The 27395-nt window shown below is 43.7% G+C and overlaps 1 protein-coding gene across 2 annotated transcripts in view; it reads left to right on the forward strand.

Annotated features, from left to right (window-relative positions):
• Positions 1–27395, forward strand: part of Tnn (tenascin N) — a 61497-nt gene that overhangs the window by 24474 nt on the left and 9628 nt on the right. Inside the window, exons 9-18 of one of the 2 annotated variants that reach the window (XM_038349967.1) lie at positions 1119–1382; positions 3076–3339; positions 7669–7932; positions 10728–10991; positions 12075–12338; positions 14302–14565; positions 18285–18415; positions 20015–20147; positions 20554–20705; positions 26769–26865. In XM_038349967.1, the coding sequence (XP_038205895.1) occupies positions 1119–1382; positions 3076–3339; positions 7669–7932; positions 10728–10991; positions 12075–12338; positions 14302–14565; positions 18285–18415; positions 20015–20147; positions 20554–20705; positions 26769–26865 (2097 nt within the window). The remainder of the gene's footprint in view (positions 1–1118; positions 1383–3075; positions 3340–7668; positions 7933–10727; positions 10992–12074; positions 12339–14301; positions 14566–18284; positions 18416–20014; positions 20148–20553; positions 20706–26768; positions 26866–27395) is intronic. The other variant, XM_038349968.1, reaches the window with a different exon arrangement.

Raw genomic sequence — 27395 nt, forward strand, 5'->3', positions numbered from 1 at the left:
TTTAGAAGAAGGAAATATTACTAGCTTATTGATAAAATATGTTTTTGATTGCCTCTGCTATGTAGTATGGAGGAAGGTAATCTTTTGGATTTATAAAGTGTCAATGAATTGATTTCATCATTAGTGACGGTAATTGAAGGTCTTGGCATCTACTCAGTGCTAAGAACAGTCATAACATGTTATTAGCTTATGTGATGTAACTATGACATAAAAATTCACAAGCTAAGCCGGGCGGTGGTGGCACACGCCTTTAATCCCAGCACTCGGGAGGCAGAGGCAGGTGGATCTCTGTGAGTTCGAGGCCAGCCTGGTCTACAAGAGCTAGTTCCAGGACAGGCTCTAAAAAAAAGCTGCAGAGAAACCCTGTCTCGAAAAACAAAAAAAATTCACAAGCTATAAATAAACATCTCCCATCTCCTGTTTTTGTTTCCTCTGTGGAAGAAGCTGAGGGACAAGGGCTGGAATGCCATTTATTACATTTTGAACCTCAGAATGAATATACTGAGGTCCAGAAACTGTAAATATTGTTTTTATTTTAGTCGACAGAGCTAACCACACACACACACACACACACACACACACACACACACACACACACACACACCTAAAAACTTTCACTTTACAAATGCAGAAGACAGTGAGGCAACTTGTCCAAGTAATGAAACGAAGTTAATAATTGATGAAGGCAGGTGCACTCATTGAAGATGAGTCTCTGAAGGAACCCGAAGTCTATATAACAGTCTGTACATAATTTAGAGGTGAAAAAGTAGAGCTTATAAGCATCTGAGTGGCCCGAGGCTACCAACAGCTGACTGATGGCAGAGCCGGGACGAGGTCCTCAGTCTGCTGACTGGAACCCAAGGTGCCTTCTTCCCCTCAGCTCTGCCTCTTCAGGTAGAAGCCAGTCCCTTTGGATGCAGCGCTCATTCTGCTCTCCTGCGCTGCCTCCTTGAGGCTCTGAGCTCACTCTGGAGACCAGGTCTCCAGCCATGAAACACTGAAAATGCACATAGGATATGGGGAAACTGTAGGAACTGGAAAGTCTCCCTGCCCAGGACAAATGGTCTCATTCTTGGTGCCTGCTTCCAGTCTTTAGTGATCAGTTCTTTTCCTTTTAGATATTGATGGCCCCAAAAACCTGGTGACTGACCAGGTGACAGAGACCACTCTCAGTGTCTCCTGGGAACCAGTGGAGGCTGACATCGATAGGTACATAGTGCGCTACACCTCTGCTGATGGCGAGACCAGGGAGGTCCCTGTGTCTAAGGAGAAGAGCAGCACCGTCCTGACGGGCCTGAGGCCAGGTGTGGAGTACAAGGTTGATGTGTGGGCCCAGAAGGGGGCCCAGGACAGCAGGAAGGCCAACACCAAGGCCCCCACAGGTATGAACATATATGTTTCATGGTAAGTCTTTGGTAGGGGGACACTTGCTATTCCTTCTCTGGCCTTGGAAGAAACTAATGTTCGTAGAAGACTAGAGCGACAGGCTTCTGTCATATCTCCCACACCACCCCTCATGCCCTTTACATTTCATCTGGAAATACAGACCTCATGTTTTGGTCTTACAAAGACTAATGACTGCTCACATCTCCACGCTGTTCTTCTAATTGTGCATTTCCCTCACTGTCAATCACTGAATTGTTCCATCCTGAAGATGAAATGGCATAGAGAAAGCATATGGTTCAGCTTCTAGGAGCTAAGTGCTTCAGGGAGATAGCTTTTGCTGGGATTTTCTTGGCATGGGAGGATTTATTGTTCTGTTAGGGAGTAGATTCTCTTTTGAGTACTATGTGTTCCATTTTGACAAGCCCAGGCTTGCAGTCATACATAACAGCAGTTTTAATTTTAAGGCTTTTCTGTTCTTTCATTTGCAAGAATAGCCTTACTAAGATGTCTTTACATACAAAATTCAATTTTTAGCGTATACAGCTCAGCATTCACTATTACATAGTCACACAATCACCCAACTCTTAGATTGTATGTTTAGAAAATTTTCATCACAATAAGGAACATGATGTGCATTACCAGATGTTGTTCATTCCCTCCCCATAGGTAGCAACTGCTATCTGTTCTAGATTTCTCTGTTCTGGACAGTTCTAATACGTGGATTAACACAGTATGTGGCATTGTATTATTTACTTCTTACATAAAACAGTTTTCAGGTTCATCTGTATTATAACATATATTGACACTTATTTTTATTAAAATTAATATTTGCTTGTATGGATACATACATTTATTTGCTAGTTTGTCTTGGTGGCTGTTTGGTTTGTTTTCATGTTTTGAATATCATGAATAATGATACTGGGGCATTCATTTTTCTTAGGTAGCTGTATTAGAACTGAACTGTTAATTCTGTATATTTAATTTTTGAGTTCCTGCCAAACTAATCTCCAAAGTGGTTGTGCCCTTTTACAAATACACAAGCAAAAGTAAGAGTAATTTTCTTCATTTAGTTGGTCGTGAGAAGAATCTGTTTTGTTGGTAGAGCAGGAATCTGTGTTTCCATTCACAGCTGAGAATTTTCAATTTAGGAGAGTACATTATTTCTGCAATTCTGCAGTATCTTACCCTGCATGTTTCTAAGAAGCAGTTTTACGGGTGAGGAGACTGAGCTTTAGTTAGCTGCTGAGGTCTCTAAGGCCACTGGACTGGGACTGCAATCCAGCTTCTCTAATTCTGAGTACATTACTGTTTTTACTATCTTGGGCTACTGCCTTAAGGGTTCAAGAATAGTTGTGGGGACAAGATCTGTGTCCACGAATCAATTGAAAACCAGTACAGGAGATGGGAAAACTGCAAGAACAGGAATGCTCAGCCCAGTCTTAATGGTGGCTGGTGTGTGTATGCATGTGCGTGTGTGTGTATGCATGTGTGTGTGTGTATGCATGTGTGTGTGTATGCATATGTGTGTATGTGTGTGTTTCAACAAAGTCTTGTTGAACAGCCTATGTTGATCTCAAATTCATCATCTCATGCTTCACTGCCTTGGCCTTCTGCATAATGGGACTACAGATTTGAGATATTACACTCAGTTTACTTACTAGGGGTTAATGATCAAGTTTTTCCTTTTAGATATTGATAGCCCTAAAAACCTGGTGACTGAGCAGGTGACAGAGAACACTGCCACTGTGTCCTGGGACCCAGTAGAGGCTGACATTGACAGGTATGTGGTGCGCTACACATCTGCTGATGGAGAGACCAGGGAAATCCTTGTTGGGAAGGAGGAGAGAAGCACCATCCTGACGGGCATGCGACCAGGTGTGGAGTATCAGGTCGACGTGTGGGCCCAGAAGGGGACACGGGAGAGCAGGAAGACCAGCACCAAAGCCCCCACAGGTAATGGACATTACTCCTTGAGAACGTGAGTGTTATCATCCTATGCATTTGGGAGGTTATGTGTGGTTTCCTTCATGACTATTGACCCAAATCAGTGATTTGGAGAGAATCAGGATGGCAGAATATTGTCATACAGTTTCCAGCATCTCTCAGTGCCTTTGATAGCTCTCTTTTTAATCAAATAATAAGTATTTAATTAAACAATATTCAATAAGTGTTACTTCTCTATTTTTTATTATCATCATTTTTATTAATTAAAACTTCCATTTATTTTATATTCCAACCATAGTTTCCTCTCTCTCCTCTCCTCCCACTCCCCCCTCTCCATCCCCCATCTCCTCTCTGCCACTCTCCCATCCACTCCCTCCTATGGGTGTCAGCAAAGCATTGCATATCAAGTTGAGGTAGGACTAAGATCCTCCCTTTGTACCAAGTGAAGCTAGGCTAGGCAACCCAGTGTAGGGTCCCCAAAGTCAGCTCAAGCCTTAGAGACAGGCCCTGGTCCCACTGCTAGGAGTCCTACACAACTGTCACACATATGTAGAGGGCCTAGGTTGGTCTCATGAAGGCTCCAGAGTTTATGAGCTCCTATGAGCCCAGGTTAGTTGTTTCTGTGGGTTCCCTTGGGATGAGCTTAACCCTCTTGGCTTGTACAATCCTTCCTCCTTCTTTTCAACAGGATTCCCCTAGTGCTTGGCTGTGGATCTCTCCATTTTTTTCTATCAGTTACTGGATGAGGGTTCTATGATGACAACTAGGGTAGTCACCAATCTTATTACAGGAGACAGCCAGTTCAGGCATCCTATCCACTATTGATAGGGGTCTTAGCTGGGGCCATCCTGTGTTTTCTCCCTGACCCTGAAATGTACTCCTGCCATCAAGACAAGTCTTTCACCACTCTCCACTCCATCCTGCCCCCAACCCGCCCAACCTGATTCCTCATGATCCCATTACCAACCCCCCACCCCTGCCCTCAGTTTACCCAGGAGAGCTCTTCTATTTCCCTTTCCCAGGGAAATCCACACATCCCTCTTTGGGCCCTCCTTGTTACCTAGCCTTTCTGGGGCTGTGGATTGTAGCATGGTTATCCTTTACAGCTAATAACCATTTATGAGGGAGTACATACCATGTTTGTCTTTCTTAGTCTGGGTTATGTCACTCAGGATGATTTTTTTTTCTACTTCTATTCATTTGTCTGCAAATTTCATGATGTCATTATTTTTTTTACAGTTGATTACCACATTCTTTAAAATCCATTCTTTAGGTTAAGGAAGATCTAGGTTGTTTCCAGGTTCTGGATATTACAAATAATGCTGCTATGAACATAATTTTGAACAAGTGTCCTTGCGGTATTATTGAGCATCCTTTGGGTATGTGCCCCAAATGGTATAACTGGGTTCTGAGATAGATTGATTCCCAGTTTTCTGAGAAACTGTCATATCAACTCCAGAGTGGCTGTACAAGTTTGTACTCACATCAGCAGGGGAGGAGTGTTCCCCTTACTCCCATCATCTCCAACATAAGCTGTCCTTAGTGTTTTTGATCTTAGCCACTCTAACAGGTATAAGATGGTATCTCAGAGTCATTTTGATTTGTATTTCCCTGATGGCTAAGGATGTTGAACAATTCTTTAAGTGTACCCTAGCCATTTGAGATTCTTCTGCTGAGAATTCTGTTTAGATCAGTATGTAGACAGAGGCTGCTTGTTTGTTTCCCGGCCACCCAGACCCGAAATAATCGCACAGAAACTGTATTAATTAAAACATTGCTTAACCAATAGTTTAAGCGTATTTCTAGCTAACTCTTATATCTTAAATTAATACACCCCTGTTAATATGTGCATCACCATGAGGTCGTGGCCTACTGGCAAGGTTCTGGCAGGCTCCTGCAGGCATCTTTCTCCTTTGGCAGCTACATGGCATCTCCCTGACTCTGCCTTCTCTCTCTCTCTCTCTCTCTCTCTCCTCTCTCTCTCTCTCTCTTTCTCCCTCCCTCCCTCCCTCCCTCCCTCCCTCCCTTCCTCCCTCCTTCCCTCTCTCCCTCCCTCTCTCCCTCCCTCTCTATATTCTGTTAAGTCATTGGCTGAAAGTAGCTTCTTTATTAACCAATGGCAATAAAATATATAGCATACAGAGGGGAATCCCACATCATCAGTCCTCATTTGTTAATTGGATTATTTGATATTTTGATGTCTAGTTTCTTGAATTCTTTATATATTTTGGAGATCAGCCCAAATGATGTGGTGTTGGTGAAGATCTTTTCCCATTCTGTAGATTGCTGTTTTGTCTTATTGACAGTGTCCTTTGCCTTACAGAAGTGTCACAGTATCAGGAGGCCCCATTGGTTAATTGCTGCTCTCAGTGTCTGTGCTACTGGTGTTATATTTAGGAAGTGGTCTCCTTTGTCAATGTGTTCAAGGCTCCTTCCCACTTTCTCTTCTATCACTGTCAGTATATCTGGATTTATGATGAGGTCTGTGATCCACTTGGACTTGAGTTTTGTGCATGGTGATAGAGATGGATCTGTTTACATTCTTCTACATATTGACATCCAGTTATGCCAGCACCATTTCTTGAGGATGCTTTCATTTTCCATTGTGTAATTTTGGCTTCTTCGTCAAAAACCAGGTATTCATAGGGACACATTATCTCTTAATGAGGACCTCATGTTCAGGCTTATACTTCAGCCTCATAGAGATTGGTGGTGAGCTGTGGATATCGCTCAGGAATATAGTCCTGCATAGCATGAACAAGGTCCTGGGTTTGCTCTCCTGAATGAAAGTGAAAGGACCAATGGTGGTGACTCCTCCGCAGGGTTCTTCCAGCTAAGTATTCCCGGTGTGCTCAATCTCAAAATATTTCTTATTGAAGAGAGAGAAAGGGTGTGTGTGTGTGTGTGTGTGTGTGTGTGTGTGTGTGTGTGTGTGTTTGTGTGTATGCTAGGTTAAGTACTCCAGGAAAAGGGTTTTCCCTGTGATCACTTTGGAGTAAGGAGAGGATGTGGTTTTCTTAGTGGTAAACCCTCTTCTGAGTACTGTGTTCTATTCTGAGGACTGTGCCATTGGTATTTCACATAGCATTTGGTAATTGTAAGGCCTTTTCATCTCTGCTCACACATTTGCTAAGAACAGCCATATTAAGAGATATTTCCGTATTAAAACTCGCCCTTTAAAATGTACAATTCAGTGAATTTAGTGTGCTCACAGTTCTGTAACTATTACTGGAGTCTATTACTATAGTCTATTCTCACTACCAAAAAGTACTGAGCTTGAGCTCATGTCCTTTGCCAGTCACTTTCCAAGCCTGCTAACAATTGCTGTCTGTCTGTGCTATAGAGTTCTCTGTTTCTATGTCTCTGTGGGTTTATGATCTGTATGGACTCTGGTGAGATGCCTTTCATTTTCCAGCTTTATTTTTGTTGTAACATGTATCAGTATGCCAATTAGTATTTCATAGTACATGCCATCACATTTGCTTTTCGGTTTGTTAGCTGTTTGACATTTGGATTATTTTAAGTTGTCAAAGTCTATTATGAAGAATGTGACCAGGACATCTGTAATATAAATATTTGTGTGTGAGCAATGCTGAGGATCAAACCTAGGGCCTGGTGCATGCTAGGCCAGCGCTTCACTGTATTCCCACCTTTCTGAGTACAAGCTTTATGCATATATATGCTATCACTTTTCTTAGTTATGCAACTAAGAGTGGAATTATAGGATCCTTTGGTAATTCTGACAATAATTTACTAGGAAAAAGTTGTGATAGGATTCTACTTGTTCACTAGCAACAGATGAGGATTATGTTGTCCTCAGAGTGTTTGCTGAATTGACAGAGCAGGAGTCAATGTCTCTGTTTTACATTTGAGAGCCCCCTACCCCTTATAGGTAGTTTCCATAAGTCACATAGCTGATCTCTCATGGGTTTGATTTCAGAAATACTCATGCAATACTGAGCTATCTTATAATTTATTAACCTAGGCTCATATTTACAAATGAGGAAAGTGGTTAGGTACCAGTTGCCCAGGCTGATGGCAGAGCCCGGACAAGATCCTCAGTCTGCTGACTGGAACCCAAGGTGCCTTCTGCCCCTCAGCTCTGCCTCTTCAGGTAGAAGCCAGTCCCTTTGGATGCAGCACTCATTCTGCTCTCCTGCGCTGCCTCCTTGAGGCTCTGAGCTCACTGTGGAGACCAGGTCTCCAGCCATGAAACACTGAAAATGCACATAGGATAGGGGGAAACTGTAGGAACTGGAAAGTCTCCCTGCCCAGGACAAATGGTCTCATTCTTGGTGCCTGCTTCCAGTCTTTAGTGATCAGTTCTTTTCCTTTTAGATATTGATGGCCCCAAAAACCTGGTGACTGACCAAGTCACAGAGACCACTCTCAGTGTCTCCTGGGAACCAGTGGAGGCTGACATCGATAGGTACATAGTGCGCTACACCTCTGCTGATGGCGAGACCAGGGAGGTCCCTGTGTCTAAGGAGAAGAGCAGCACCGTCCTGACGGGCCTGAGGCCAGGTGTGGAGTACAAGGTTGATGTGTGGGCCCAGAAGGGGGCCCAGGACAGCAGGAAGGCCAACACCAAGGCCCCCACAGGTATGAACATATATGTTTCATGCTAAGCCTTTGGTAGGGGGACACTTGCTATTCCTTCTCTGGCCTTGGAAGTAACAATGATTGTTAAAGATCAGAGGGGCAGGCTTTTGTCATATCTCCCACACCATCTCTTCATGATATTTAACACATTGGTTCAAAATAAGGACCCCATATTCTCCTCTTCACTTGGCTCCCAAAGCTCAGTGGTGATTGGCACATCCACCCACTGTTTATAAAAATGTCTATTTCCTTTGTGGTCAATTTCTTTCTTGGAAAGAAAACGTATTGCTAGGATCTGTGAATTATATATTTCATTGAAATCCAGTGGCTTTTGCTGTGCTCACTTTGGGATAGGGGAGGATACTTGTTCCTTAGAAAAGAAACCCTCTTGGGTACTGTGTTTTCTACTCTGAAAATCCTGTGACTAATTATCTACAAGAACAGTTGATGATTCTAATTTTCATCCATGTTTCCTCTTCAAGAGGAACAGCCTTTTCACACTAAAATCACCCTCTTGAAGAGTCCAGTTCAAGGGACTTAGCATATTCTTGATATATTGACAGAACTGCACAACTACTACCACTATTTCAGTGACATCATCAGCTGAGGGGCCTCATACCCATCACCAGCAACTTCCCATCCTCCTTCCCTGCAGCCGTACATAACAATTGCTGTCTGTCTCTATAGGTTTCTCTGCTCAGGTCATTTCTTTTTAAATAAAAGTATATTTTTGTTAATTTTTAAGAAGCTCATAATGCACACAATGCATTTTGATTATTCCCCGCTCTTCCCCTAACTCATCCCAGATGCAGCCCCCACTCCTCACCTTCCTCCTTCTTTATAATCCACTATGTCCAATCTGTACTACCCACATACTCACAGGTATGGGGCCATCCATGGTGGACCTACCAGAGGCCACACACTTAAAGACCCTTTCCTACAACCCATCAATAACTCCTCAATTGGGCATCAGGTTCCATGAGTCCATTTCCCATTCATGCTAGAATGTTGACTGGCTTCATGTTGTGCCTATCTTGTGCAGGCACTCACAGCTGCTGAGCTCATGACTGTAGTGGTCTTGTCACATTCAGAAGACACTGTTTTTGTTCAGGTCCTCTCCAACTTCTGGCTCTTACAGTCTTTCTGTTCCTTCTTCCTCAATGGTCCCTAAGCCAGGGTGTGTATGATATAGATGCCGCATTTGTGGCTGAGCATTGCACAGGCATTTCTCCTCTGTACTGCGACCAATTGTGAGTTTCTGTATTAACTTATATCCATTATACAAAGAAACTTCTCAGATGAGACTGAACATTTGTTATACATGGGTTCATATATCATGTGGCCTTTGGTGATTTACTTTTTTCATTAAACTGTATTCCTCAGGATCTTCCACACTCAAGCAGGAATCCATTCTTAATTTGTTAGTGAATATTTCATTGTATGACTGGCTATATGACATTTTGTTTATTGATTTGTCATTTGTGAATATATGAATTGTTTCTTTTCTACTCTCATGAATAATGATGCCATAGCATTTGTGTGCAAGTTTGTTTTCAAAGACATATATGCCTAGGAGCAGAACTTCTGTATCATCCTCTTGATTAGTCCTTTATTATGCTAGTACAATCACATAGTGTTTATACTACTTTATATACCCACTAGGAATAAATAAGGGCTTCTTCCTTTCTTCAAAGTAATTTGTTGAGTTGATAGTAGCCCCCCCCCCAGTTTTATAATAAAAAACCAAAACCCTCAAATCCAGTGAAATCTTTGATTTCTCCAAGACAGATAGTTGATGAAGGTGGGATTTGATTCATGCAATATTCCTGGAATATTGACCTACCTTGTAACCTAGGTTAAGGTCCCCATTTATGAAAAAGGAAACTGAGGCATACTCAGAGAAGCTGAGCTGTTCAAGTTCACAGCTGGCCAATGACAGACTGGGATGAGAGTCTTTGTCTACTAACTATAAAAAATGTATTTTCTACCAGCTGTTCTTCTGTGGTTGGGATTAGAACACAACCCTACTAACTCTAGATATGGTAGCCATTCCATTGTCCCATGTAGCAAGGTTTCTTGTTAGATTATCTTTTTTGTTTGTTTTGTTTTTTGAGGCAGCGTTTCTCTGTGTAACAGTCTTGGCTGCCCTGAAACTAGTTCTTGTAGACCAGGCTGGCCTTGAACTCACAGAGATCTGCCTGCCTCTGCCTCCTGAGTGCTGGGATTAAAGGCATACACCACCACTGCCTGGATCCTATCAGATTATTTTTGAACCATCAGTTCACAAATAATAACCCAGAGACTTATTATTAATTATGAAAGTTTGGCCTTAGCTTAGGCCTTCCCCCAACTAGCTCTCATAACTTAATTAACTATTATTTTTTTGATCTATAGTCTGCCCCATGGCTCGTTACCTCTCCTTAGAATGGCACATCTGACTTGCTCTGAGTCTGACAGTGAAATTGTATGCCTAGATTTCTCCTTCTCTTCCCTTCCTCTCTTTCCCCAGAAGTCCCACCTATCTCTCCTGCCTAACCACTGGCCATTTAGCTCTTTATTAAACCAACCATAACACATTTTAGGCAGACACACACCCTTATAGTGTAAACAAATATTCCACAATAGCCCTGTTCTTCCTTTTTGAGGACCCCAAAGTCCAATTCTGGTCTCAATCTGTGAAAACTGAAAATACGCATATGAGATGGGATATAAGAACAGGAAACTCAGCCCAAACAAAATGGCCTCAATTTTCGGTGTCTATTCTAGTGTTTATTGACTAGTACTTTTCTTTTTAGATATTGATAGTCCCAAAAACCTAGTGACCGACCAGGTGACAGAGACCACTCTCAGTGTCTCCTGGGACCCGGTAAAGGCCGACATCGACAGGTATGTGGTACGCTATACCTCTGCTAATGGAGAATCCAAGGAATTTCTTATTGGGAAGGACCAGAGGAGCACCATCCTGACAGGCCTGAGGCCCGGTGTGGAGTACAAGGTTGAAGTGTGGGCCCAGAAGGGAGCCCGGGAGAGTAAGAAGGCCAACACCAAAGCTTACACAGGTAATGAACAGCATAGTTTAAAGGTACCATGGCTGTCACGTCGAGTTTTAATTTCTTCCCCTGACACAGATGGTTCTTGGCGATTTTTGGAAGAGCAGGGTTATTTCTTCCACAACCAGCTTCACACACCACCCTTACTTCCTTGCAAGTGGTTTCCTTAGGTGTTGGACTCGCCAAACAGACTCCAAACTGTCTGGCTGGCTGTGTGTACAGTTCCTCTTCTAGGTGCTCGGATCTTTTTCTAGAGATACTGTTTTTTGGTTTCTTTGAGAAGGATACTAGAAAATATTTTTTTAAAAATACATTTTGCCTTAAGATTCTAGATTTTTTCCATCTTCTGTTGCAAGCAAAGGTTTGCTTTTTAACATCCAAGTCTTATTTTAATTATAAAACAAATTTGTCACTGTAGATGATAAGTCTTTACTGTCTTGCTAATGGACAGAAGCCTGTTTCTCCTTTTTGTTTTCAAAACCAAGGTCTTCAACTTGAATCCTCTGTATATTGCCTGTAGCAGGCCTTGTATATAGAGCAGTCTTGATATTCCTTACTAAATGAATAAGAAATTAGTTTTGTTAAACTTCTAGTAGAAGTCATACCCTAGATTCTCAGATTGTGGTTGGCTGGGTGTCTTGGTTGGGAAGCTTTCCTGGGAAGAGAGGTGATGCATGGAGCAGAAATAAAAGACAAATATCAGACAGCAAATGAACAAACCCCCACCAAAATGGGAGTGGATGAGATGGAAAACCACAGAAAATGAAAACTCATCAGCCAACGAGACCATCAGTGTCTGCACCTGCACCCTGGCTCCCTGAATGGTGCATATTGATTTGTTGTTGTTGCTATCATCATCACCATTGTTTTGTGTGTGTGTGTGTGTGTGTGTGTGTGTGTAGGCACACAGGCCATGGCACATGTGGCACATGTGTGGAGGTCAGAGGATAACTTTCTAGATTTAATTCTCTCCTCCATTTCCATCAGTTTGGGGATCACACTCAGGGTGACCCACTTCTGTGCAATCGCCTTTACTGACTGAGCCATCTTGCTGAACCAATAGCACATACTGACTAAGACTTTTCCTCGTAGACATTGACAGTCCCAAAAACCTGGTGACCAATCAGGTAACAGAAAATACAGCCACCATCTCCTGGGACCCGGTGCAGGCTGATATTGACAGGTACATGGTGCGCTACACCTCCGCTGATGGCGAGACCAGGGAGGTTCCAGTGAGGAAGGAGAAGAGCAGTACTGTCCTCACAGGCTTGAGACCTGGTGTGGAGTACACTGTTCAAGTGTGGGCTCAGAAGGGGGCCCGGGAGAGCAAGAAGGCCAAAACCAAGGCCCCCACAGGTAAGGAATGTTGTTCACTGGAACCTGCAGGGGAAGATAAAGTGTTCTTTTCCTGTTCTTACACTGATGTGAAATAAATGGTAAGGGATGAGCAAACCAAGTTAATAGAGGTTCATCCGCTACTGCTGAATAGTGACATGCATGTTTTGGGGTCTGTGATGCCAGAGACTGGATTGTTTTAGGAGGGCACCTTCCTCTATTTCTTCTGACATACAGAGTGCCTGTCAGAGACGAGGAAAGTTGTAAATGACAGAAAGTTTTTGGGTTTATGGGTATATAATCTGAAAGGCCCAAAACAAGAGTCCTAGTGTCTTGTGGCCTTTGTCCTGTATCATATCACTCATAGACAAATAAATGAGCAGAAGTAAGACAAAGGGAGGGCAAGAGGTCTTGAACTTAAGCCTGGACCCGAGCTGACTTTCCCGCTCCTGTGGAATGATGTTAGTCCCTTTGTGAGAGCAGACCTAATCATGACCTAATCACCTTTAAAACATTCCACTTCTTAAAACCTCACTGAGGGCTTTGATGTAAAAAACAAAACTTCTATGTACTTTTAAAGAGAACAAAGTACTGTAATAGATCCGCTGCTGAGCGGTCCCATAATGCCTTGAAACTTTTTCCACAGCATATGTCCTTAATTGTTAATGTTTCCCAGCTACTGAAAATTACAAGAACTAATGTAAAGTGAATATAAAAGTTCTAAAGTTATTGTAATAAGGAACTGTTTTGAGACAAGCTGTTCCATTAGAATTAACCTAATAGAAACTGTTACAAACAAACTTCACCCTGGGAAGCGGGGACCCAGTGTCCAATAAGCAGCTAACTTCTCATTGCCATCATTTAAGTGCCAGGTCTAAGGATAGAGTGACAGGCAAAAAAATTATGTCCACTGCTCTCCTGACAGCCAGTGGGAGAGACAGGCAATAAACAAAAGGAAAATTTGTCACTGTAAATCTTGGTAAGCCCTATGAAGGACATGACAGTGGTGCAGGTCTAGAGATCAGTGGGTCGGAAGGCACGGGGCTTAGATGGTGTGAGTGCATAGTCGTAGGATACATTGTCAGATACACCACAGGGAAGGCTAAGCAAGACTGCAGTTTATATAGAACAGCAGAGTGTACATGCTTAGGGCTGACATGCTCATGTAGCTCGCTCTGTGCTGGGGGCCCAGGCTCCTTGGCTGTTGTGGATCAGTCACCCTTAGGGAATTGTGTTCATTTAGTTGGTTAACATATGCCTGCATTCCAGCCAATGGGAAGGCCAGGGTATGACTTGAATGTTACATACATCAGTTTTCAGAATTCTCTCTCAGATCCAAGATGTAGTTATAAATCAAGGGGCTGGAGGATAGTTGGGGATACAGAGTAGGTGCCATGGGGAAGAGTCTATAGGATTGTTCCAACCATGATTTCAGTGGTTTAGCTAGTTCAGATTTTCATTGTTGTGCTGGTGAAACTGGGCAGGACAGAATGTTTCCAGATTGATAAATATAGAGAAGACCTGGTTCCTTCCATTGTAAGATCTAGTGTCTTGTTTCCGTGGAAAATGGAAACTTGGAAACCTGGGGACTCTTAAAGGTATTTCCTTTCTTCCTTCCTTCCTTCCTTCCTTCCTTCCTTCCTTCCTTCCTTCCTTCCGTCCTTCCTTCCTTCCTTCCTTTCTTCCTCTCTCCTTCCCTCCTTCCCTCCTCCCCCCTTTTATTTATTTATTTTTTTGAAATAGGGCATCACTATATAGCCCTGGCTGTGCTTGAATCTGTGCTCTTCTTGTCTCTGAACTGGAGTGGGCACCATATCAGCTTTACTCCTGTATTCATGAGAATTATACCACTATTAATGATAAAATTATACCAGTAATAATTATACTGTTATTAGCTCTTTTGAATGGAAGAACTCTTGTGGAAGGGGTGGTGAGATGCCTTTCCATGGTTCTAAAGCCAGCCTTTTCTAAATCTTAAACAAAGAAATTGACAGCCCCAAGAACTTGGTGACCAACCGGGTAACAGAGAATACAGCCACCATCTCCTGGGATCCAGTGCGAGCCACCATTGACAAGTACATGGTACGCTACACCTCTGCGGATGGAGAGACCAAAGAGATTCCAGTGTCAAAGGATCAGAGTAGTACCATCCTGACGGGTCTGAAGCCAGGCATGGAATATACCATCCATGTATGGGCCCAGAAGGGGGCCAGGGAGAGCAAGAAGGCTGACACGAAGGCCCTAACAGGTACTGTGATACTTCACTCTTACCTAGAGTGAATCTCCCCCTATGGATAGGGTGAGGAGGGGAAGAGTGGGGCTGATGACTTTATCTAAAGATGTTTTCCTAAGTGGTTCCCTATTGACCTTGTTTAGGTGTTTATGTGTTCACACATTCATGTACATGTATGCATGTGTGCATGTGCATGGAGAGGTAGACATGGGGGGAGGGTCAGTTGCTCTTCACGTTATTTTTTGAGATGGTCTCTGTAGCTGGTGACTGCTTATTTGTTTCCCGGCTGTCCAGACCCAAATAATCACACAAAAACTATATTAATTGCAATACTGTTTGACCAATAGCCTAGGAGTCTTTCTAGTTAGCTCTTACATCTTAAATTAACCCAATTTCCTTTATTCTGTCTATTACCATGAGACTGTGGCCTACCGGTAAGGCTCGGTGTCTTCCTCCTTTGATAGCTACATGGCATCTCCTTGACTCCGCCTGCTCTGTCTCTATATCTCTTCCAGCATGGCCATATTCTGCCCTGCCATAGGCCAAAGCAGCTTTATTCATCAACCAATTAAAGCAACACATATACAGAAGGACATCCCACATAAGGTCTCTCTTTGATTTGGCGAGTCTGTCTGGTCAGTAAAGCTCAAGGGATCTGCCTGTCTCTACCTCCTCTGCCCCAAGATTACAGACATGTGCTATATTGTCCCTGGTTTTTTCTATAGGTAGTAGGGATCTGAACTTAGAGGCTCATGCGTCTATGTAAAGCATTTTGCCCACTGAGCCTTTCCTTCAGCCTCATAGTTATCTTTTAGAGGTAGTTCTTTGACAAGTTAGGTAGGATGGAGGGCACATGGTGCCATGGTTGTGTAAGTTATTCTTCCCCAAGGCTTATCTGCTTAGCCCAGATGCCAGGACCTCTGCCCCGGCTTTGAATAAAAAACTGGGTTGGGTCTCAGTTCCTACTGGGAAAAGAAAGAAGCAGGAAGTTCTAGTTTCAGTCTTTCAAGGTGGAGATGGAGATGATGGTGGAGCATCCTCCTCTGTGTCATCATCTGTGGATGACCGTCAGTGCCTGGGTTGCAAGTGAATGTGTGTGATGGGGCCTTTGGGCATAGATGAGCATTATGCAACTGGGCCTCCATGGGACCCAATGTCTGTGATCCCTTCAGGCATTCTGAACAAGGTCCATTTATCTCCTCTGTGGTCAGTAGAGGTGCCATACATCTCTTGATGGTTTTTATTAGTTAAAATTAGCTAGCATTAAAAAAACGACAGGCTCCAAAGCTACAGAGAAACCCTGTCTCGAAAAAACCAATATATATATATATATGACCAAAAAATTCACTTTAGAAACTATGTGTAAAACGAAACCCAAAACAAAACCCAAATTACTTTTCCCCTCGTCCCAGACTCCCCGGACTCCTGTGTGGCTCTCCAAAAGCAATGGATGACTCTTGTCCTCCTTCCTTATCTCATTACTCTCTTCCTCTCTCCTACTCATCCCCTCTTCCTCCTTTATCTTCTCTTCCTTTCCCCAATTTAAAATAATTAAACATATTTCTCTCTCCTTCCCTCTTCCCTCCTTCCTTCCTGCTCCCTTTCACCCTCTGTCCTTCTCTTCCTCTTTCCCCTCCTCCCTCCCTCCCTCCCTCCCTCCCTCCCTCCCTCCCCACCTCTCTCTGTCTCTTTCTCTCTCTATCTTTCTGTGTATGTGTGTGTGGGCGTGAGCACAGCACACATGCGGAGGTCAGAGAACAACTTATAGGAGTTGGTTCTCCCTTCCTTCGTGTAGGATCTGGGAGTGAACTCAGGCTGTCAAGCCTGGTGGCAAGCACCTGTCGGCAGAGCCATTTTGCCAGTCTCACTTTTCCCAACTGTAAGAACAGTAATGAAACTTTTATCTTCCTGCTTCATTGAGATACGAACATAACCAAGTCAGACATCCCAAGTCCACAGTTGTTAATCAAAGAGGAGGATGCCGAAACTACCTTAAACTATTTAAATTCTGAAGGAAATCCAGTCTCTCTATGTGATGGATAAAGTATGATCCATGCCAGATGCTGTGCTTTAGAAAATCAAACCAAGCTGATATTACAGAGACTCAAAATTTGTCAAAACAACCTAATTCAAAACAACAGCTGTCTGATTTCTATTAAAATACTGCAATTCAGTTCTCAGCTGAAATGCTACTGGGGAGAAAATAGCCTGGAGATGGCTTTTTGGGAAGTTCTAAATTAAAATCGCCTTTTATGATATTTTTTTCAAAATGGAAATTTCCATTCATATCTTGTTTGCTTAAAAAATATGAAGATTCTAACCAGAGTTGGTGGAAATTAGCATTTTTGCTGAGCTTTTGTTTCCCTTGTCTACACGTACATGCTCACAGACCTGTGCATTCCCTCTGGTACACACTCACAGACCCATATATGCCCTCTGGTATATGATCCCATGCATGCCCTCTGGTGTATGCTCACATACCCGTGCATGCCCTCTGGTACATGTTCACATAACCATGTATGCCCTCTGTTACATACATACTTGTGTGTGCCCTCTGGTACATGCTCACATACCCATGTATGCCCTCTGGTGTATGCTCACATACCCATGGATGCCCTCTGTTACATACTCCCTTCTGGTACATACTCACAGACCCATGTATGCCCTCTGGTAAATACTCACATACCTGTGTGTGCCCTCTGGTACATACTCACATACCCATGTATGCCCTCTGGTACAAGTCCACATGCCTGTGTGATCTTCTGGTGTATGCTCACATACCCGTCTATGTCCTCTGGTATATGTTCACATACCCATGCATGCCTCTGGTATACACTCACAGACCCATGTATACCCTTTAGTACACACTCACATACCCATGTATGCCCTCTGGTACAAGTCTACATGCCTGTGTGATCCTCTGGTATCTGAGTGGCCAAGTCTATACATGAAAAAGAAAAGCTTTTCTTTGTCTGCACCCTTCCTAACTAACAGCTCTCCCACCTCTCATTCTGAAACAGAGTCTGTCTGACTCTACAGGCCAGGAAGGCCTCCAGCCTTACTCTCTGAAATCCTCCTGGCTCAGCCTTTTGAGTGCTGGGATGAGAGATATGCATGACCACACCCAATTTCTTTCTGCTTTAACATAAACACTATATCTCTTATTTCTGTACTGGGTATATACAAAGGTCACACACTTAGATGTTTAAGAAATAGAATTTTGTATTTTTATATTAAGTTAATATTATTCTCAGTCCCCTTACATATTAAGGCTCCTAATCTCAGCAGGTAAGTTTTGGGGTTTCTCAGTGCTGGACATTGACAGCACATCATCTTTTCATCTCTCCAGACAGTGTCCTCTGAACGGTCCCTAGGTTCTGTGTGCAGGGTCCTTTCCAACTTGTGGCTCTCATCCTTCCAAATCACACAAGAAGCTCCACCACCAATGAGAACCAAAGTGCCAAATTACACTGTTCATATTTACCACTCTGGGCATCTCCTGGGGAAACGAGGTCCAGGGTCCCTTCCTCTCTAGACTACTCAAAGCCATATTTTTAAATCCTCCACTTCTACAGGTCTGCACTTTTAAAAACAAAGGCTAGGGAGGCTCTGAGCAAGACCAGGACTACTGACTGCTTAAAGGCAGGGAGAGAAATGGGTAAATACATAGAAAGAAGATCACTTAAAATTATGTATATTTTAAGAACAATTGTTACCTGGCTACTCATTTACAGAAATTGACCCTCCGAAAAATCTCCGTCCTTTTGGCGTCACACATTCTGGTGGAGTATTGACCTGGATGCCCCCCTCTGCTCAAATTGATGGCTACATTTTGACCTACCAGCTCCCCAACGGCACAGTGAAGGTATGAGGAGTTCCTGTATTTCTCTTGGTGCCTTCTCTTCACAGGTTCCCTGTACAACAAGCCAGCTTGACTGGTTGATCCCTCACTGCTAAGCCACGCTATTTGTGAATACTACGTTCTCATTGTAAGGACTAACCTCCGTGCCTGCTGCTAGTGACTGTGACACATCTGCTGCCTGGGCATAGACCCCATTTTAGCGTTCACTTGTTCATCGCTTATCTTGCAGTTCTAGGGACTCAAACTCAGGGAGGTGTGCGTACTAGGCATGCTCTGTTTTCCTCCTCTTCCTCCTGCTCCTTCAGAACTACCTCTTGCTTCCCCTCCTCCTAATCTTCCTGCCCCTCCTCCTGCATCTCCTCTTCCTGTATCATCTCTAGCTCCTCCTTCACCTCCTCTGGCTCCTTCCACATCTCCTCCTTTTGTACCACCTCTTGCTCTTCCTTCTGCCCCTCATGCCCCTCTTTCTGTTCCTCTCCAGTAGCACCTTTTGTTCCTCCTCCTGCCTCTTCTCTTCCTGCCCCTCCTCCTCTTTCACCCCTCTTCTTGCTGCTGCTCCTTTTGCTCCTCTTCTTTCTCCCCCTGCCCCTCCTTCCCGTCTATAAATTGTTGGATCTGCTTAACACTTTTAAGTTCCAGGAGGAGTGAGAATTTTTTTCTGTTTTGCTTATTTTTGTATCTAAAGCATTTAAGATAGTGCTTAGCATGCAGTTGCTGTGATTTTTTTGTTTTATTTTATTTTTGGTGCTAGTTAGTCTTGAACTCAGGGCCCTGTATGTGTCATGCAAATGCGCTGCCCCTGAACTATGTGTCTAGCTCTTTTCAATATTTTTATTTTGGGACTAGGTCTCACTAACTTGCTGAGGCTGACTTCAAACTTGAACTCTTTCTGCTTCAGTCTTGAAAGCAGCTAAGGTCAGAGGTGTGTGTCAGCATTCATGGCCACCAATAAATATTCACTGACTAAATGGATGGCCATTATTTCAAGGGCTAACCTTCCCTAAGGATCTCTGAAGTCCAGCAAAGTTTTCAAACTTGGCCAATAGAAAATTGTCATTATTTCTCTTTGGCAATACATAAAGACAAATAAGAAATAAGAAAGAAAAAATAAGGATACTGATTTATTTTTTATTACAATGAGTGAATCTGACTGTCCAGCTTGGAGAGTTAGTCCAATGTTTATAGAGTGAGTAAGACATGTTCAGAAGGATTTATTCAAATACCAACTACTCTGTCTCACAGATATGATGATGACCAGGTTTGCCTTTTTTTAAAATGTTCTTAGTCTAGCATTGTCAGCTTGCTGCTAATAGCACTGCTCTAGTCATCGTCTCTCCATATCTGAAGGCACAGGTCCCTAGGCAGCCTGGCTGGTGCTCCAGTGGTGGCCATGCATGGACTTGGCTCTCAGCTGGCCCTTCTAGCAGGGCCAACTCTCCGTGGCATGGCCCTCCAGGAAAGTGACTGAGACTCACTGGGATTCTGGGCTGCCACTGAACTCTTGGAGAGCTTCTGACATCATGTTAGTCAATGCTGTTGATGCCCAGGGTGCTGGAAAGAGAAACTGAATCGCCTACTGTCTGTTACCTCCTTTGTTTGTAGGAAGTGCAGCTCCAAAGAGGTCAGCAGAGGTTTGAATTGCAAGACCTGGAACAGGGTGTCACCTACCCTATTTCCTTGGTTGCCTTTAAGGGTGATCGCCGGAGTCGAAGTGTATCTACCACCCTTTCTACAGGTAATGTGGAATCAAGCCCTTTAAATGACAATATATAGAGGCAGGTATTGGAGAGGTCTTCGGGGGGCATGGAGTTATGGAGAAATAAAGATGGGATTATGGATTCCAAACAAATCCACCCCACAGTGAAGGGACTAACGAGGGCAAAACTGAGTGTTGCACCCGGGAGAGCTAGCCTAGGACATCGAGCGACACAAACCTCACTTAAAGGTGCATTTGCAGAATTGATAGGAGCAGAGGGAGTGAGAACACTAACATGTGAGCCAAGAATTGGAAGAAACAAAATAGTGCAGGAGGCTATGAAATGATTTCTGAACAAAGTAAATTGCCTTATAACAGGGAAAGCTGTGTTGTTTCCTCTTCCTTCCTTCCCTTCTAACGACTTTGTCCTTCTGCTTGCTCTCAGTGGATGCCCGTTATCCACACCCCTCAGACTGCAGTCAGGTTCAGCAGAACACCAATGCTGCCAGTGGCCTCTACACAATCTACCTAAATGGTGACGCCAGTCGGCCCATGCAGGTGTACTGTGACATGGACACGGATGGAGGCGGCTGGATTGTGAGTCCTAACGGTGCCCAGAGGCGCTCAATGGAATTTCTTTCTTAATCTAGGGAGATGGTCACAGCTGCCCCAGGGAGGCTCTCTTTCTTCTCTGCCAGTGGGGGAAGGAGCTTTAATAGCTTGCAGTTGTTTGCAGAGAGATCTTATCCCATTGTAGGAAAACAATCTAGGGCTTAATTTGGACCTGTGACAGGCATGGTTCTTCAAAGCACTTTAAAAAACTAGACTTTCACATGATACTTTAATGTGAGAGGATTATTATTCTTGTCTTACAAAGAGGGACGCTGAAGCTTACATGGTTGAGTTGGTCATACATGTCAGTGACATTGCTAGAGCCACATTCCAGGAGTCACGCCTGCTAGATCCTTGGATATTCTGATGGCTTATTTTAGGTCGACCAAAATGTAAATTCATGGCCTTTTTGATGGATCAATCCTCTGAACTGGGACCTGGTCTGGGGTCTAGACTTTGACTCTGCAGGACAGAAATATGATTCTAAGACCTTTGCTTACACTACACCACTTCTGTCATGGCTTGCTGATTCAGTCCTATGAGGCACCTTTGAAGATTGCAGGCGGATTGTTCTTTCTCCCTCACTTGGCTTCTTCCTGTGTCTGAACTGATGCAGGCTCTTATTTTCCTAAACTACAGGCAGTCTTCACCCGCTGGACATTGCCATCCATTGTGGGAAAGAGAAAGCCTGGTCTCCTAGTGCCCAACTCTGCTCATTTACACATTTGCTCAGGGCTCTTAGAGCAGCCACAGGTGAAATGATATCATCTGATGAGCAGCGATGAAGAAAACTTAATATCTGCACAGTGGCAAAGAATACTTGAAAGTCCGTTTCATCCACCAATTGGTTGGATGGCAGAAAGGCTTGATTTATAAAATAACACAGCAGATTGTAACATGGGAGGTGTCCCACCTGAGCAGACCTGTAGGGCTGTGCCTGCTGCTTTTCATCAACACCATTGTAACTCTACGCATCAGCCCACTCCGGCCTACAGCCCAATTTTCTGCCATTGTGCTTATAATTGACCTTTGGCAGGTTGTCTGTACTGTTTAGTGTGGTCTTTTTGAAAACCAAGCTTATACAGGGAGGGAGTCATTTATCTACAGCAGCCAAGGGAGGGAGGGAGGGAGGGAGAGAGAGAGAGAGAGAGAGAGAGAGAGAGAGAGAGAGAGAGGGGAGAGAGAGAGTCGTCTCTCTGCTTGTACAGCCCATGAAATAGTGCACAGATATCTAGTGAGAAGCTACTGTTTCAGACACTGTTTCATTGTCTGACAACACAGCAATGAACACCCAGATAGATGGCCGACTTCACGGACCTTGCCTTCTGTACACCCATGCAAATGAGCCTGACTCAACACAGTCAGTTATAGGACCACAGAATTCAGTCAGCCTGTGCTTTATTTGGTCTCTAAGGGTCAGCTATCTCTGAAAGATGACCCAGGTTTCCTCTGAGCTTTTAAAATCCTTTTATGGAAGTTGTTCTCTGTCCCAGGCAGCAGGAACCTAATTCGATGAACAGGCAGAAGGCCTTTGCCCTGAGGTAATGCAGGCTGCCAGGAGGAGACTGGAAAGAACATCAGGGAACACTTAGAAGTCTCCAATCTTTCCATCTTGGAAGTCTAAGGGCTGCAGCAGAGGCTCTTTCCACAGGCATTTAAATGCAACCTTGACTTTTCTCTCCTGATTTAGTCATCAAGACAATGAGTAATGTCTCCAGCACAATGACAGTGCTGGATTGTAGAACCCTCTTAAGATACTTTACCACCTCTTAAGACATTTCCCTATTCTTACATAGCTCATTACAGAGTGTTTTAATCTCTCAAATGCCTCAACCAAACTAAAATGTATAAATTATCTGTGTGGTCGGTACACTTAAAGATGATAGAATAAAATATAAACTAACAATTATTGAGATATAATAACAGCTTATTGTTATCCATGCCTAACTTCATGGTTTGCTGACCTTTCTGAAGCCTCCTTTGAAGTTCTTGGGTGATGGGGTCCAGCTGTACCTCGACCTTACGGTTTAGAGAGGTGAAGCATGGGCTGTGCTTGTGGCTCAGTTGGTAAAGTGCTTGCCTAGCATGTGTGATGCTCAGGGACTATTCTCTGACATCATAGAGAACTGGATGTGATGTCCATGACTGTAATGCTAGCCCATGGGAGGCTGAGGTAAAGGGAGTGGGATTAGAAGTCCAAGATCATCTTGGCTACACGTGAGTTTGAGACCAACCTGGGCTACACTGAGACCTTGAAGGGGGGGGGGTGAAACTAGCTAACTTAAAAATGAAATTAGCCAATTTAGTCAAGGGTACATCTAATAAGTGTGGAGATTCCAGAATTGGCTTCCCTAGACACACTGGGGCATTATTTAAAACAAAACAAAAAACCCAAACCCAAAACCTGCTCATTGATTGGAGATAGAGACATTGGTAATGCATCCTTAGAAGGGCAGGCTCAGAATCAGTCCCAGCCTTGGAGTGGGAATGCTAGCGGCATAATGGATACACAAATAAGGAAATGTCAGTACCATATCCAGCTAGGATTCAATTGTCAGTGATACAAGAAGAATCCAGGAGCAGGCTTGACACAGGCTCCTGACCAGGAAACAGGTCTTTCAAGTATTCAGAAATGCTACCTGGGAAATAGACCCGGGAGGGTTAGATCTTCTAACATTCCGACTGAATGATGGGGTTGTGTTATCCTTTTTTGGGTCACTAAATGGTTGTGTGAACATGGCTAATTTTCTGAGCTTTGCCATCTGTGAAATGGCATTGTTACTTTTCCCTCAGATTCAACACTCAGTTGATGTCCAGTAAATGGTTGTTATAAAGTAAGTGAGTGAAGAATGAAGGGGAAAAGAGAATGGGGAAGTTTAATGAGTGGGCAGGGGAGAAGAGGAGAGTGAGAAGAGCTGTGCTGATGGACAGTGTTAATACTGCGTGCAGTGGCTTTTCCTAAATTCTGCTCATCAGCGCGTTGCCATTCCTAGGACATTTTTGTAAGACACGTGCCATCTCATCTAGTTTTCCCAGAAATGGTGTGGTAGACTTCTCTTTCCCACTTGGGTCTCTGCTTTACGGTGAGCTGGCTGAGATCAGAAACCAAAAAGACTGACTCATTCTCCCCTCTCCAGGCCGCGTCTGTGGCTGCCTTGGAGCTTGGAATGTTCTCTTCCCATGGGTGTCTCTGTTTGGCACCTCCTAGGCCACAAGACTTACTGGGGCTGCGAAGGGAGTTAATGTGGGCGCCCGTGTGAGGCTTGAGCAGGGTCAGGATTCTCACCTCCCTCCCCCACTCCTCCTAGAATGTAAAGATCACACAGCTATCAGGTTGACTTTACCAGATTTAACACCATGGATAGGATTTTGTGTTGGGACTTCTTCATTTAGATGAATACAAGAAAAAATAGAGTTATAATTCTAGTCTTTGGTAAGTGGTTGCTAATCATTACTGAGTGGGCTAGGATGGCTTTTAGCTTGGCTCTCAAGTTCAAGTGGAATAATATGCATTGCCATTTTCAATACTGTGCACAGGTGTGTTTGGGTTTAGAGACGTTTCAAGTTTATTTCACATAAAGGAGTCTGATTTTTCTCCAAGGGGAACTGACATTTCTTTTCGGACTAGAGATCTTTTTGTAAAGAAAGAAAGCAACCCATTTGTCTGAAGTAGAACCTGCATCAGTCTCCATTTTCTCATTTCCCATTTACTCCTCAGCTCATCCCAGCCTGGCTTTCTGTCTCCCTAACAGAGCTCCTGCTGAAGAAGTGGGCGATTTCCATGTCATAACTCCCAGGGAGCTGGGCTCTTATGTGCCTTCACCTCTCATCAGTATTGGAAACGACTGACCATTATTTCTCTCTGTGGCTTTTGTGATTACCCATTTTTCTAGTTTTCCTTCTGTGTTCTTAGTTGCTTCTTTGCTCCTTAATGAAATCATCAATGCCCATGAGCATCCTGGAGATCTAAGTTCTGACGTTCTTCCTAGATGGCAGTATCCTCCCCTGTTGCCCTCATTTCCCACCGAGTCTCGGTGGATCTTTATATTCGTTAGGGCAAAATGGTTCTGCAGAGGTGACAAACCACTCTCCCGTTCTCATGCTCAAATCCGGGAGCTATTTTGCTCATGTGTGCATTGCTCTGTAGGTTTGGCAATCACCACTCAGAGTGGTGACTCAGTGGTTCAGGCTGCTTCCATTCTGTGGTTGGGCTGTTTCGGTTTGTGGCTTCTACCATGGCACATGGCAGTGGAAGACGACATGCTGAACTCCATCTACTCTTGTCCTTTTAACTCTTGTCCTTTTGGCTAGAAACACTCACACAGCTTTTACTTAACTACAGAGAAAGGTGGAAAAGGTCCTGTGTTCTTGGGACAAGAAAAGTCCAATGACTCGGTGAATTCCTACCATTTCCCCCACATGCTCCCTCCTTAGAAATCAAGCATAGGTCTCTCTTTATACCCGAATCTCCAGCTGTTTACATGAGACCTCTCTTCACCAGGAAACCTCAGAAAGAATTCATGCTGGACCAGGGATGCAGCTTAATGGTAGAACTCTTGCTTAGCACTCATGATACCCTAGGTTCGATTCCAAGTACAGCTAAGAAGAAAGGAAAACAAACACACCCCAACTCCCACAGTGTTCCTAAATGAACTTATGATATACGCTCAAAAAGCTGCCCCTCTCAGAATCCCCCTTTTGTAAGAACAGCTGAGGAATACTTACTCAGTTCTGCAATCCAAACTCCTATAGAACAGGAGAAGTGTCTGTGGTGGGGTTGTATAGTTTGTCAAGACCCCCAAAATATGGACTGGAATTCCAAACCCAATCAAGCTGTGTATGTGAGCTCTCACTATTGGCTCTCTTCTTTCAGGTCCACATTCTGTGCGTCACCACGCCTGCCAAGCTTACGTTCTGTTGACTTCTGTCTGTTCTCAGGGTGGCTTCTGGTCTAAGTTATCATCCGCTGTTAACAGCACACTGCAGTGGTCTCCAGACTGGTAACCTTCCCACCACACTTGCCTCTGGCCAGACTTTTCTCTACACTGCAGCCAGAAGGACCTGGGGAAGATCCCGTTTCCTGCTTAGATTCCTCCAAAATTACCATTGCTTTTTTACAGTGGGCCAACATCTTCAACCAAATTGAATCCCACCAGGGCTGACCTTTGCTCACATCCCAGCCTCCTCTCCTATTCCTTCCTAATGAACACCCAGAACCATGGACAATCCATCCTTCCTTTCTCTTCCTGATGTTCTTGCTTGCCCTGCAGCCCTCGGCTATTTCCCAGGGGAGCTTTTGTGTAGGTGCAGTTCTCCTGTGCCTTTCCTTCAAAACTCTCATCACTGATTTAATTGAATTCTTATTCATTTGATTATTTAATTAATATCTTTCTTATTTACTGGACTGTTTGATCTGTTTGGTCAGAAACCAGTTCTGCTGTATCCATTTTGCCCATCACCTTGCATGGTCTCTACTACCCAGTAGATGCTCGATAAATATTTGTTGAGTGAACTTGTGTTGTTCTATAAATACTAAATACTTGCTATGTTAGGATTTTTGTGAATTAAAATAATTCCCACTTTCAAACTATTTAAGTGGAAGACAAAAGACAGCATACAAATATATCATGCTCCAATTGAGTCAAAGGCTTTAAGGTTATATGTCAGAGACAGCAAAGATCTGGAATGTTCTATCCCACACACCCAACTACTAGTAATATATTACTGGTTCTCCCAAGTTTTTCTGTGCTCTATGATTGAAATTTCTTGAAAGTAGGAATGTTCCTGTTAGGTACTACACCTTTTCAAATGTGCATAAAATGCACATTTTGCCTTAAATTCTTATGAATGTAATAGACAGTAATGTCAATATACTGAGACATAAATAAAATTTGCTTCTGAAAAATGAAGATGTACCATTTTAGGAAATGTGCGGGTTCATAGTTTCTTCTTGCCTCCCAGAACCACATGGAAAATACAACTAGCATTTCCTGGCCCTGCAGTTGTGTCTGTTCAATAGCAGAGCAAGGCATTCTTTTCCTTTTACAGGTCTTCCAGAGACGGAACACTGGGCAGCTGGATTTCTTCAAGCGTTGGCGGAGTTATGTAGATGGTTTTGGGGACCCCATGAAGGAGTTCTGGCTTGGTATGATCTCTGAGAATCAGGAAGGTGGGGTTGTGGGAAGATAACATCCCGTTTGATGATCTGGTCAGGCTGTTTACCCATTTTCAAGGAGAGATCCAAAGGATAGGGATTCTGTGTGGTGTGGCCATGCCAATTGGAAGGCTCTTGTGTACTAGGTTCAGGTGAAGAGATAGGATATCCAGAAGTGACTTTTTAGCTGTAGCCAAGTTCTACAGAGTCTTTGTAGAGCCTGCATTTCATGTAACCACAGTAGAAAGACAGCTGATTGATTGGATTCTGGGCTCTTGCTAAGACGATGTGCTAGCAGGTCCTGTAATTCTGCTAGTGCAGCCAGATATTATGGGCATTAGTTTTACCCATTTGCCCTCTGCTCTCTTCTGGAGCAGATGTTCACGGAGAGTAAAATATCCAATAAAACATCTACTGGGGGGGCTGGAGAGATGGCTCAGTGGTTAAGAGCATTGCCTGCTCTTCCAAAGGTCCTGAGTTCAATTCCCAGCAACCACATGGTGGCTCACAACCATCTGTAA

Source organism: Arvicola amphibius, chromosome 12 (assembly GCF_903992535.2).
Source record: "Arvicola amphibius chromosome 12, mArvAmp1.2, whole genome shotgun sequence".
Lineage (NCBI taxonomy): Eukaryota > Metazoa > Chordata > Mammalia > Rodentia > Cricetidae > Arvicola > Arvicola amphibius.